We start from the raw sequence: 13012 nt of genomic DNA on the forward strand, positions 1-13012 counted from the left end.
GAGAGAGGTTGGTGGATTGTAGCTGCTGGACAAGAAGCCAACGATTCATTTGGGCCGAAATGGGGAAGGCAAGATGAGTTTGTCTTTCACTGTGAGTGAGGCGTTTGAGGACCTAGACAAGAACGGCCTTTTACTTTCGAGCTAGTTGGCAGCTATCAAAATGTCAATTAAAATGAAGCTGGATAATAGCTATAAAGTCTCATGTGTTGTAAAATAACTGGGATATGTGCGAATATTGAGCTGCACGTAAAGTAGATGAGACACAGTATTTAACGAGGTTCGGCTATGCCTACATCCCCGGAGAGCAGCAGTAGTAACTTTTCCACTATGTAAAATAATAGGGCTACAACTTTAGTGTTTACAATATGTATGGCTCACTCAATTTTCTCTCTTGGAGAATTTCTCTCTTGCTCTCTTCCTCTCAACTCACTCACCCTCTTTCTTCCTTCTCTTCCTTTCTTTCTTTCCTCACTCATTCTTCTCTTCATTTTGGTGTGTTTTACAAGTGAATGAGCAAGCCTATTTATAGGCAAAGTAAAAGGCTTCTAATGGAGACATAATGATTTCTCCCCTTAATTGAGTGAGCCATACATATTGTAAACACTAAAGTTGTAGCCCTATTATTTTACATAGTGGAAAAGTTACTACTGCTGCTCTCCGGGGACGTAGGCATAGCCGAACCTCGTTAAATACTGTGTCTCATCTACTTTACGTGCAGCTCAATATTCGCACATATCCCAGTTATTTTACAACACGTTATCAGCACGAGAAGCTCTCAGGTATAATTTTTGTGTTGCACTATTATTTATACTACTAACCATTGTATATATATATGAAAAGTTGATGATAATATAATATGCTATATCTATTCACTTTTCTATTACTAACCACTAACAAAAATGGACCCTTGGTAATACTAAACATATTATCAGTGGGAGACCGTTACTAATACTAACATTTTTCTTATTTTATTCGGTGGTGGTTTTAACCCCATATTTATTTTATTTACTGTATGGTGTAGGTTTATTACTCATACAACAGTATTTATTTAAAAGGGTGGTGCGGGTTTATCGTCCACGCCTTTACTTTTATTTAAATGTATGGAGCAAAATTAGTGCCCATACAAGCACGTTTACTTTATCGCAAATTTACTTTTACTTAAAGTATGATGAGGAATTAACCCTCATACTTTATGAATTTACTTTACCGCACATTTAATTTTATTTAAGATATGGTGCGGAATTAACGTTCATATAGCAAGTAATTTATTTTATCGCACATTTACTTTTACTTAAAGTATGATGAGGAATTAACCCTCATACTTTATGAATTTACTTTACCGCACATTTACTTTTATTTAACGTATGGTGCGGGTTTATCGTCCATACAAGCAATTCATTTACCAATAATTTAATTTACAAGCAATTTATTTTATGGATTAATTGTGTGGTATGATGAGTTTTTTTACAAGGATACAGATCAGAACCAGAAGTTTCTTGATCCTCATCATACAACTACATCAGGACTTGAAGATCCTTGATGATGATATTGATATGAGAGCTGGCAGTCTCTCCGGTACTATACTTGTAAACAAGAGATCGAACTTGAAGATCCTTGATCCTTGACATGTAAATAAGGACCTAGAGTTCCTTAAATGATGTAACAGTATTATATTGGTTAATAGTGCCGTACACATGAAAATAACTGTATTAGCAAATGTACTGTACACATAAATAGTGCCGTATACATGAATAATAGTGATGTATGCATAAATATTTACCATTTTGGGTAAACTGTCACTATTCAAAAAGGGAACCTGCAGTTCCTTAAACTCATGGATGAGCAATTAAATAAGATGCCAGAAGTTCCTCAAGATATGGACAATTATGTAAGGGCTTGAAGTCTATAAATATGTGCAGAAAATTGTAAAAATGTCCATACCATGAGAATATGTGATTTTGGCTTGAGGTTCAAAATCTAACAGTGTTGAGAACCTGAAGTTCCAACAATTAAATGGACAACCCTTGAGGTATTATTGCAAATTGTGGTACGCCACATATTTCTTTGGCATAAGAGAATGATGAATTTAATAAAGTTCGATTCTGTTATAATCGACACCTCAAGGAAGAAATATATTTTGTGAATTCCGGTTGTTAAGAATACACCGTGAAATGGATAATATCAGTATAAACCTCAAATGATGAATTGAGGCTTCCTACATATTTTGTTATATCTGGGTCGGAAGCACATGGATTCAAATATATGAGAAATTCCGAACTTGAGGTTGTGGGTATATAGTAGTTAATGCTCTTCACTACTATATTGTGATATTATCATGGCTTTTACTCAATCAATATTTCATGTCCATTTGAAAAGGGCGAATAAATTCTGAGTTTTGCGTTTAGCCCAGGCCAAAAGTTCCATACGTTGAAATATGAAATTTGGGAGAGTCGATGTGGTTATTTGAACCTATAAGGAACAAGGTTCCAAACCGTCATTTTGAAAAGACGTAAAAACCACAGGTGCAAGTTTAAGAATGTGCGCAATTATTATTACAGGAACATACAACAGATAGATTTTTTCCACCTGCAATGAAGGTGCAGGCCCTGTAAAATCTATAAAATTACATTATGTTCTGGAAGCCTCTGAAGGAAGAGGACGACGCCTCTTCACCTTAGCCATGAGCCTCTCGTGGTCTCCCAAAATTCTTTCATTGGAGACCTGTAGCATGTCTAGCCTTCTCAGTGTATCAACAGAGTACGAACTCACCAGTTTCAACAAGGCATTATTCTCTCCTTTAAGTTTCTCAACCTCCTGTTGAGACTCATGAAGCATTCTTTGGAGAGACGAATTTTCAGTTGTTAAATTCTGAACCTCGTTTGCTCTAGCACGCAAACGATCAGCCATGTTAGAAACAGAAGCAGCACTCTGAATGCTAGCAGCCATTGAGTCATCAATAGCCTCTTCCTCAGACCTCCCTGTTAACAACATTTCATCCATTGGAGTAATGAAATTCCTAGCTACTATGACAGCAGTAGCATCATTCATCATCACAGAATCATTAACTGTGAGATGACGATTTTGGGATACAAAGGATGGACGCCAAACTTGAGCGTCACTGGTTGTTGTGGGAGTATCATTTAAATTGAAATAATTTGGGCAGGAAGAAGAGGAAGCCATTTTTAAGAAGGTTTCGAAGAAAGTCTTAAGAAAACTAAAGTTTCAGAAAATGAAGGAAGTTAAGTTGAAACACAGTTGCTCCAATCAAGTTTTGCATAGGCAATATCTATAGGAGGAAATATGGCTACAGTTTTTCAGGATCCCAATATCTTTTCGGATCCCCATATTCTCTTTTTCTTTCCCAGATTCCAAAACTTCACGTGGCCTCCATTAATGTTTGTCGGCACTATCGGCGTTTTCAAAGTATTATTTTCGTCAAAAGCCGATCTTGCTTTACGGATTTCACGGAGCTACTTTTTCAAAAGTATCCCGAGAATCTCGCAATTTTCCTATGGTTAATTTGAAATTCACCGGTTCTACCTATTCATTGTATTTGTGTATAAATGTGTTACTAACGAAATTTTCTTTGCAGAAGACATCCAGTTTACTCCATACCTAGTGATGCGATATCTACTTGTTTTTCTTATCAATGAGCACTTAATATGCCCGAGAAGCAAGACTATCTCTGATCATCCATTAAGGAAGCGAGACTATCCCTGATCACGTTTCCGCCACATCAGGAAACTGTGAAGGCGATCTTATGTTCTAATCTCCGGAAGTCCTTCTAGACTAGGAGATATGAGAGCTTATTGTCTGCTCCCACCAGCTTCCTTCCCTGATTGCTTACCTTACCTTGCAATTAATATCACAATCTTTGTATCTTTTCTTTCTTTTTATAACTCTCTGTTCATAAGGGTTTTTATTTTTTTAGAACGAACATCTGAAGAAAGAAGCCATACGGTGATCCTAACTCTGAAGGTTATTTATTTATTTTTGACAGAGGGAAGAATTGGGACTTTTTGCTCTTGCAGGATATAACTAGATCATCAAGCGTTACTGGGTCGATACGAGCTTGAATGATAATTGAGAAAAATTTCTCCCACCTAAGGATGTAAGCAATACTTGTGTTATTTTATGCTTATATACTTATTTGATATTTTATCTTGAAAGGTAACCAAATGGGAAGATAAGTCCGTTCCAAAAGAATGGCTTGTATGTATCCATGAATTATTAATGCAAATTTTACAGATTGCAAGTTGGATACATTGATAATACACTGCACAGATTAATGTCCCATAAGAACAGAATATGGGTATAGCAGTGATCAATATGATGCACGCCTGTTGCGTAGCAAATGATGTGGATTGAAGTCCCGAAAGGACAATCCTTTGACATGTCAATATTGATATTATGCACGCCTAATGCGTAGCAAATTATATGGGTTAAAGTCCCATAATATGGGTTAAGGTCCCAGAAATTAATTGACATGTATGTATTAATCTGTGGCATGCCTGCAGCATGACAGATATATGGGTTCTAAATGTTCCAACTCCCTAAATAGAGATTATCCACGCCCTACTGTAAAATAACGCTCCATTGGAGGTTATAATCCACATTCTCACATAATAAAAGCCCCATGAAGTGGCTTGGGTACCCAAAAGCAAAAGAAATGCTTATAATTGATGCATGCGCATGCACATGAGAATTGTGAGATCATGAATTGATGAATGACAATTTTTGGTTTTGGAGTAGCTACTCAAATCATCAATGGGCTGTGTTGATTGGAACCACGTTCAATTATTAAATGTCGACAATATCATTGGCCAAAATGGAACGAGGTAATTCCATTATAAATGAGAATGAATGTGAAAGAACAAACCCACAATACGAACCCCAAAATTTGTTAATACTGAAAGTTATACTTGGGTGTTCGGAATAAAAGGGAATATACCTACTTTGAATGACACACTGTTTCTGGCAGAAACAAGGAATGTTGGGTTTTCTCCATATTTACAGATTCAATTGTGTCCCCCCCCCCCCCCTTATTACACAATTACGGAGACCAACATATTATATTTAAGAGTTATTAAATGCACGGAGCATATCGCCAGAAGCGATTTCCTAAAGATGTATAAATAGCTGGGTAAAAGCTATATAATGTGTCATAAAGTTTAATCCCTTTTAGACAAAATCCGTTGAGAGGATTGACATTGCATAAAGCAAGTCCCTAAAGGACGTGTGCTTGAAGCACAAAATTTGTACTCAATATTAATATGCATAAATTACCTCAGTGAGTACATTGATTATAATGTGATTGCAACACATTAAAGCTTCTGAAGAGTTCAAGAAATATTTGTCTTGACTTAAGGATCGAGCATTATGCCAACGAGATTCTTGCTTATACTAAGAAAGTATTGAAGCATTTTTATGAGGATTATCCGTTGGACACTTTAATGATTTTCCGGAAGTATATTGGACCGGACATCATATTTTCCAGATAGGGCTCAACTCCATCACCATCATTTTGGGATGATGTGAGGTATATTTGATGCTATCTCCGCATAACACCATGTACGGGCATATTCTTTCAAGTGAACTTACAAATAGCCCAAGTTTTGTTAGAAACGCGGACTCTGAAAATTTCTATGATTTACATAGAGATAGCTCACTGGAAATATATTTACTTACTCAACTACGAGAATTATTAATGGCTATATCCTCCACTCACTCCGAAAGATTCTCACTCCAAAAGATAGTCATGAAGACATCAGGGGGAGATATTCATCAGGGGGAGCATCCAGAACTATGCTGCACTGATTACTGTAATCTTCTTCATTCCATCAGTTTTCTACCTCATTGGGTTTTCTCCAAGCAAATCTTTAATGATGCAACCGACATGTCATTTGTGGTCTCCAAGGGGGAGTGTTGTAAATAATATTGGTGAAGCCCACATAAAGAGAAATGATGGAAGAAAAATGATGGAAGAAAAATGATGGTGTTGAGTATGGTAGTCAAAAGAAGAAAAATGATGGTGTTAGAAAAGAAGGAAGATTAGTCAAAAGATGAAATTATAATGTTGGGGAGAAATCATTATGTCTCCATTAGAAGCCTTTTACTTTGCCTATAAATAGGCTTGCTCATTCACTTGTAAAACACACCAAAATGAAGAGAAGAATGAGTGAGGAAAGAAAGAAAGGAAGAGAAGGAAGAAAGAAGGTGAGTGAGTTGAGAGGAAAGAGAGCAAGAGAGAAATTCTCCAAGAGAGAAAATTGAGTGAGCCATACATATTGTAAACACTAAAGTTATAGCCCTATTATTTTACATAGTGGAAAAGTTACTACTGCTGCTCTCCGGGGACGTAGGCATAGCTGAACCTCGTTAAATACTGTGTCTCATCTACTTTACGTGCAGCTCAATATTCGCACATATCCCAGTTATTTTACAACATCATGTCCATATCCACCAAACCTACTCACTATTTTGGTGTTAAATGACAAAGAAGATACACCTAGCCTTGCTTTCTTATTCTAGGCCAATTATAGTATGTCAAGTAGAAAAGTTATCATGCATAGCATATCGTGATTAATCGAGAATATCCACGTTTGAAGTGGTAATGTGGGTGCTTGAGGAAGTAATGCACTAAAGAACCGAAAAAGACATCACTACACTTCATTTCTGGTTTGAAACTCATGACAGTGATCTATTAGTAAGAAATTACTTTTGACAAAATCCCTTCTTCTTTTCTTAAGTCAAGAAATCCCATTTTTATTGTTGTGGAAGAGTTTGCAGTTTTATGGTGTTATGGGGGCCTGAGGCCCAAGAATAAGAACAGCCGCTACCAAAGTAAATAGCCCTGACAAATCTTCTAACGAAGAAGTCCTGAGACAATAATACTATGACTTTTTTTTTTTCAGCCAAGTTTACAAAGCTTGTCAGCAACAACATGAGATGAGACAACTTAACATGGCCAGCCCAAACAACATGGAAATATAGCTGGGGGCTGGCTTGAGGGGTTCAATCCCACTATCAAACTATTTAAAATGTATAAATTTATTAGTTTTCTCGTATATGTTTATAGCGGGATTGAACCCCTCAAATAAGCTGCTCACTCTAAACTCCTCATTATAATCTTTTCGTGACTTGAGGCACCAAACATCATCTCAAATTTTATGTTCACTAATTTTTTGGGCAGATGCTAACGGGGTTCAGTGGTAAGAGCATTAGCTAGCATATCAGTAATTACAAAATGGAATCACAATGACACCTTCCATTCCCTTGTCTAAACTTTGATAACAAAAATAAATTAAATTAAATTCTGGGAAAGTAACATGAAAATTTATGTGATTTCTCACATCATCATCAGCAGTATGGTTGATTTATATTTATGCTGCATGTTTGTTAATAAATATCCCAAGTTGATCATTCATATATACAAATTGTAAGAGACATTAAGGCCCCCAAAGACCTATCAAAGACTATGAATTAAACCTCCCATGCTCCTGCAGTAATGCACAAGTTAAGTTAGTAGTAGTGGAGCACAATTTGCGTTCTCCTTATATTTATTTTTCTGCCAACTAGCTAAAAAAGCTTGACCAGAGATCAAGATAGAACCTAGCAACAAGCAGGGTTGAGATGAATGAGTCTTTATTATTGGACTTTTCCCTTCAAGTACTAAGGTTTGGTTTCAACATTTATCACAAAAAAACCGATGAAATGAACGGCTGAGATTGCTTCCATATGAACCCAACCAGTGATGATTTTCTATCTGATGAACCGCCAGCCACAAGTTACATTGGTTGGAAAAATAATTGCCTACAAAAAAAAAAACAGCAATAAAGCACAGATCTAGCAAAGAAAGTGATTTGTGTAGCCTTTTCAACACGGCAAAACAAAAGGAAAATCTAGCCAATGGGTCCAAGTTTCAAACTTTTTGTTCGTCTGTTGATGGGTAGATAGTAGAATTGGTCATGACTGAATTCTTGTTGACTGTTGAAGACGGAATATAAATTTGCTCAAACGTAAGTAAGGCGTGGCTCATTTCTATATTGCCATAATAATGAAACAATCGAAACGCAAATTGATTGACTCGGTCCATTGCGGCTGACAAAGCTACAAATTCAAATTGCATCAAACTCTATTCATACATGGTTTTGTGGTCAAATCTTATTGTATGGTTGGTTGACCACATGACCTGAGTTTCTCCAAAGGTGACAAAATTTTACTTGCAGACAGAAGAGTTTATCTTTGACTTTTTACCACAAATGGGCACGATGATGACTTTGCCGCACAGATGTCCAAGTCCAATCTCCACTAAATGACCAAAACCATGGGGTAGAATAGAAAATTCAAGTCCTCTCTCTCTCCTTTCTTTAAAGTATATGTTCTGGGTGAATACAGTATCTAGAACTTGTCTGCAAATTGGTTTTGTGCAGCCATGGATGCCAAAACCAAACAAAGTTTGGTGCTTTTGCTTTTCTTATGCCTACATCTCAAAACCCATGTCTGCCTTGCAGCTGACACCATCGCTGCAAACCAATCTCTCTCTGGTGATCGAACTATTGTCTCTGTAGGAAAGGTTTTTGAGCTGGGTTTCTTCAAACCAGGTAATTCTTCAAACTACTACATAGGCATGTGGTACTCTAAACAACTAGTATCTTTGGAGACCATAGTTTGGGTGGCAAATAGGGAAACACCGGTTTCTGATAGATTTTCTTCAGTCTTGAGGATCTCAGATGGTAATCTAGTTCTCTTTAATGAGTCCAACACTCCAATTTGGTCCACAAATTTAACCTCCACCACCACCTCAGGTTCTGCACAAGCAGTTCTTTTAGATAGTGGAAACCTTGTCTTAAGAGCTGATGGGTCTAATGCTAGTACATCAGAGCCTTTGTGGCAAAGCTTTGATCATCCAGCTCATACATGGCTACCAGGAGCTAGAATTGGATTCAACACTGTCACCAATCAAACCTTAATTCTCACTTCATGGAAGAGTTCAGAGGATCCTGCACCAGGTCTTTTCACTCTTGAGCTTGACCCCAATGGAAGTAATGCATATCTCATATTTTGGAATAGGTCTAAACAGTATTGGAGCAGTGGTGCATGGGATGCAAAGTCACGTATTTTCAGCTGGGTTCCTGAGATGAGGCTTAACTATATCTACAATTTCAGCTATGTTACAAACAAAAACGAAAGTTATTTCACCTATTCTGTTTATAATCCCAAGACAATATCTCGATTCGTGATGCATACCTCAGGGCAGATTCAGCAACTCACATGGTTGGAGATTTCCAGCCAGTGGAATTTGTTTTGGAACCAACCAAGAAAGCAATGTGAAGTTTATGATTTATGCGGGGCATTCGGCAGTTGCAACGAGGTAAGCACGGTCTCCTGTAATTGTTTGACAGGTTTTGAGCCAAAGTTGCAGAGGGATTGGAATTTGCAGGCTTATTCTGGTGGGTGTAAAAGAAAAACCCCTCTGCATTGTGAGAATGCTACTAGTGCTGACGGGAAGCAAGACCAGTTTAAGAAAATGGCTACGATGTCATTGCCTGAAAATATGCAGTCTGTGAACGTTGAGACTATTGCTGGATGTGAATCAATCTGCTTAAATAATTGCTCTTGCACTGCTTATGCTTATAATAGCAGTGGATGTTCAATTTGGATCGGAGAACTCTTCAATCTGCAACAACTCTCATCAAGTGATAGTCAGGGAATAACTTTGTACCTCAGACTTGCAGCTTCCGAGTTTAAGAGTCCTAAAAGCAATAAGGGATTGATTGTTGGTGTTGTGGCAGGCTCAGCTGCTGGAATAGCAATTCTCTTAGGCCTTATTGTGGTTGTAATCTTGAGACAAAGGAAGAGAGTGACTGGAACGGGAAAAGCAGTAGAGGGTTCATTGGTGGCCTTTGGGTACAGAGATCTGCAAGATGCAACAAAGAACTTCTCGGAAAAATTGGGGGGAGGAGGCTTTGGTTCTGTTTTCAAAGGGACCCTGCCTGATTCATCTGTCATAGCAGTAAAGAAGCTTGAAAGTGTCAGCCAAGGAGAGAAGCAATTCAGAACTGAGGTGAGCACAATAGGGACAATTCAACATGTCAATCTTGTCCGGCTTCGCGGGTTCTGCTCTGAAGGTACAAAAAGGATGTTGGTCTATGATTACATGCCGAATGGATCACTGGATTCTCAGCTTTTCCATGATACGCGTCCAAATGTTTTGGATTGGAAAACAAGGTACCAAATTGCTCTAGGGACAGCAAGAGGGTTGGCTTATCTTCATGAGAAATGCAGAGATTGCATCATACATTGTGACATAAAGCCAGAAAACATTCTTTTAGACACTGAACTTGGTCCAAAAGTGGCAGACTTTGGCCTTGCAAAGCTTGTTGGAAGAGAGTTCAGCAGGGTCCTGACAACCATGAGAGGCACAAGAGGCTATCTTGCACCAGAGTGGATTTCAGGAGTGGCAATAACAGTGAAAGCTGATGTTTACAGCTATGGAATGATGCTGTTTGAATTCGTGTCGGGAAGACGAAACTCTGAGCAATCTGAAGATGGCAAAGTTAGATTCTTCCCAAGTTGGGCTGCTAACCAGATAAGCACTGCGGAAACTGATGTGCTGAGCCTATTAGACCTCAGGCTAGATGGAAATGCTGATGTACAAGAGCTCACAAGGATTTGTAGAGTTGCTTGCTGGTGTGTTCAAGATGATGAGGCTCATAGGCCATCAATGGGCCAGGTGGTGCAAATCCTTGAGGGAGTTTCAGATGTCAACTTGCCACCAATACCAAGATCTCTCCAAGTCTTTGGAGACGGCCAGGAGCACATAATCTTCTTCACTGAGTCATCCTCAAGCCAGAGTTCACATCAAAGGAGCAATAACACTTCAACAGCTTCCTCTCAGACCAAGAGCACCACATCTCCAACCATCACCAAGAGATCTGAAGAAGAGCATCAAATAAACACTTGATGTGCCTTTTCCATTTGTTCATTTGGTTTGAGCCTTCTAAGTAATTGTCATATGTATTATATATTTTTATATAGCTTCTTTTGATTTGGTATGATAATTGTATTATTGTTTATATATATTCCAAGAGACTTGCTTCAGAACAAAGTATTTGGAGATAAAAGTGCTTTTCTTTTTCTCTTTTTTTTTTCTTTTTTTTCTGATTAAAGGCCAAAGGTAAGAGTGAAGCCAACTAGGCCTCTTTTCCATCCAGTAACATATCTCATTACATGATAAAGTAAATTTGGCTAATTGGTGAGCCACAAAATTACATGTACGAGGTTGGTGTTGCAAGGATACGAATACGAAACGACGAAGTAACTCTTTCAGTTCCTCTATCAACTCTCCTTCCATGCTCATGTTAAATTTAGATCGGTTTACAGCATTAATCACCTCCAAGCAATCACTTTCAATAATCATCCTTGTGAATCCTGCATCTATTGCCATTTGACAACCTGCAATCATAGCCAAGGCTTCAAAAGCCTTAGGGGAAAGACAACCAATTACCGGTTTAGTCATGGCACCCATTAATTCACCATTAGCATTTCGGACTACTGCTCCTAGCCCCATCTTTCTATCAGCCACACAACATGCCCCATCAACATTTAATTCCAGCAAGTCCCCCTCAGGAGGATTCCAACAAGAAGTAGCAACATGGAGAGGTAACTTAGGCGATGGACATAGACCAACAAAATCCTTATAAAAGACTAGTGATGTGTCATAATTGCTGTTTCTATTTAAAACCTTCATTTGCACAAATGAAAATTGGACCGAAACTATAATTGAGGGTTGCTCTTATTTGAAGGTTGCTCTTCTTGAAATAGATTAGAGAAAAATTAAGGAAGTTTGAGAAAAGAATTGCAAGATTGTGGTGCACCCCCATCATTTTTTATTTTACATAAAATGGATAGAGCAAAAACGACAGCGTAGCAAACATACAAAGCCAAACTCATACACCATAAGAGCATTTCCACCAGTTGCCTCTTGCCATGGCAAGATTAGCCCTAGGGCAGGCACTATTCACGTGAATAGTGCCTGCCCTAGCCCCCTCCAGCAAAATGTGTTTCCAGCAGTTGGGGCTTGCCATGGCAAATACTATTCATTTTTTTTGTTTTTTTCACAACTTTGTTTACTTAAACAATTAATTTGGATAATATTTTCGGATAAGATTTTTGGGTTCCTACGTGTCAATACTATTCATATCGGATAAGATTTTCGGTTTCAAATTTCAGATAAATTCAAAATGTCAAATTTCATATACATGTCGAAATTCAAATTTCAGATAAATTTGAATTTTGAAATTTCATTTGAATTTCAAATTTCAGATAAGATTTTCACCCTCTAAAATTGCGCCGCGTGTCATATCTATCTGTGTACATTTTTCTATAAAATCAGAGGTTCAGCTCATACCTCTCACACCAGTTCTTCTCTACATTTCCATTTCTCAAATTTTAGATTTCATTCTCCATTCTCAATGGCAGACATGGAAGAGGTTTTGGAGAGGCAAGAGCGAGAAACTAGAGAAAGAATGCGTAGACGAGCTGCAAGCAAAAGGGCGCAGAGAGAACTAGATGAGCAACTTGGCATAGCAGTTGCTTTGCTGGAGGAAGAAAAGCAGGCTCGCCGTGGTTCACGAGAAGGCCATCACCCAAATGTGGACAGACATAGACATTCCCGGGGTAAGAATCTTATGGAAGATTATTTTATCCCACAATCTCTGTACTCTGATGTTCATTTTCGAGGGAGATATAGAATGCAACCCCATTTGTTCAATAAAATCATGCATGATATTTGCAATTATGATGAATATTTTGTTCAAAAGAGAAATTGTGCTGGAAATTTGGGACTTCTTCCAGAGCAGAAGTTCACAGCTGTGATACGAATGTTGGCGTATGGGTCATCTGCTGATCAGGTGGATGAGATTGCTCGGATGGGGAAGTCCACTATTTTGGAGAGCTTGGTGCGATTTTGTGATGCAGTGGAAACTCTGTACACCAGAGACTACCTCCG

General features: G+C 38.1%; 1 protein-coding gene across 1 annotated transcript; it reads left to right on the forward strand.

The window, feature by feature from the left end:
* LOC18781688 (G-type lectin S-receptor-like serine/threonine-protein kinase At2g19130) lies at positions 8141-11144 on the forward strand. Its single transcript, XM_007214872.2, has one exon. The coding sequence runs from the start codon at positions 8435-8437 to the stop codon at positions 10964-10966; it is 2532 nt and encodes an 843-aa protein (XP_007214934.1). The 5' UTR covers positions 8141-8434; the 3' UTR covers positions 10967-11144.

Source organism: Prunus persica, chromosome G3, assembly GCF_000346465.2.
Source record: "Prunus persica cultivar Lovell chromosome G3, Prunus_persica_NCBIv2, whole genome shotgun sequence".
Lineage (NCBI taxonomy): Eukaryota > Viridiplantae > Streptophyta > Magnoliopsida > Rosales > Rosaceae > Prunus > Prunus persica.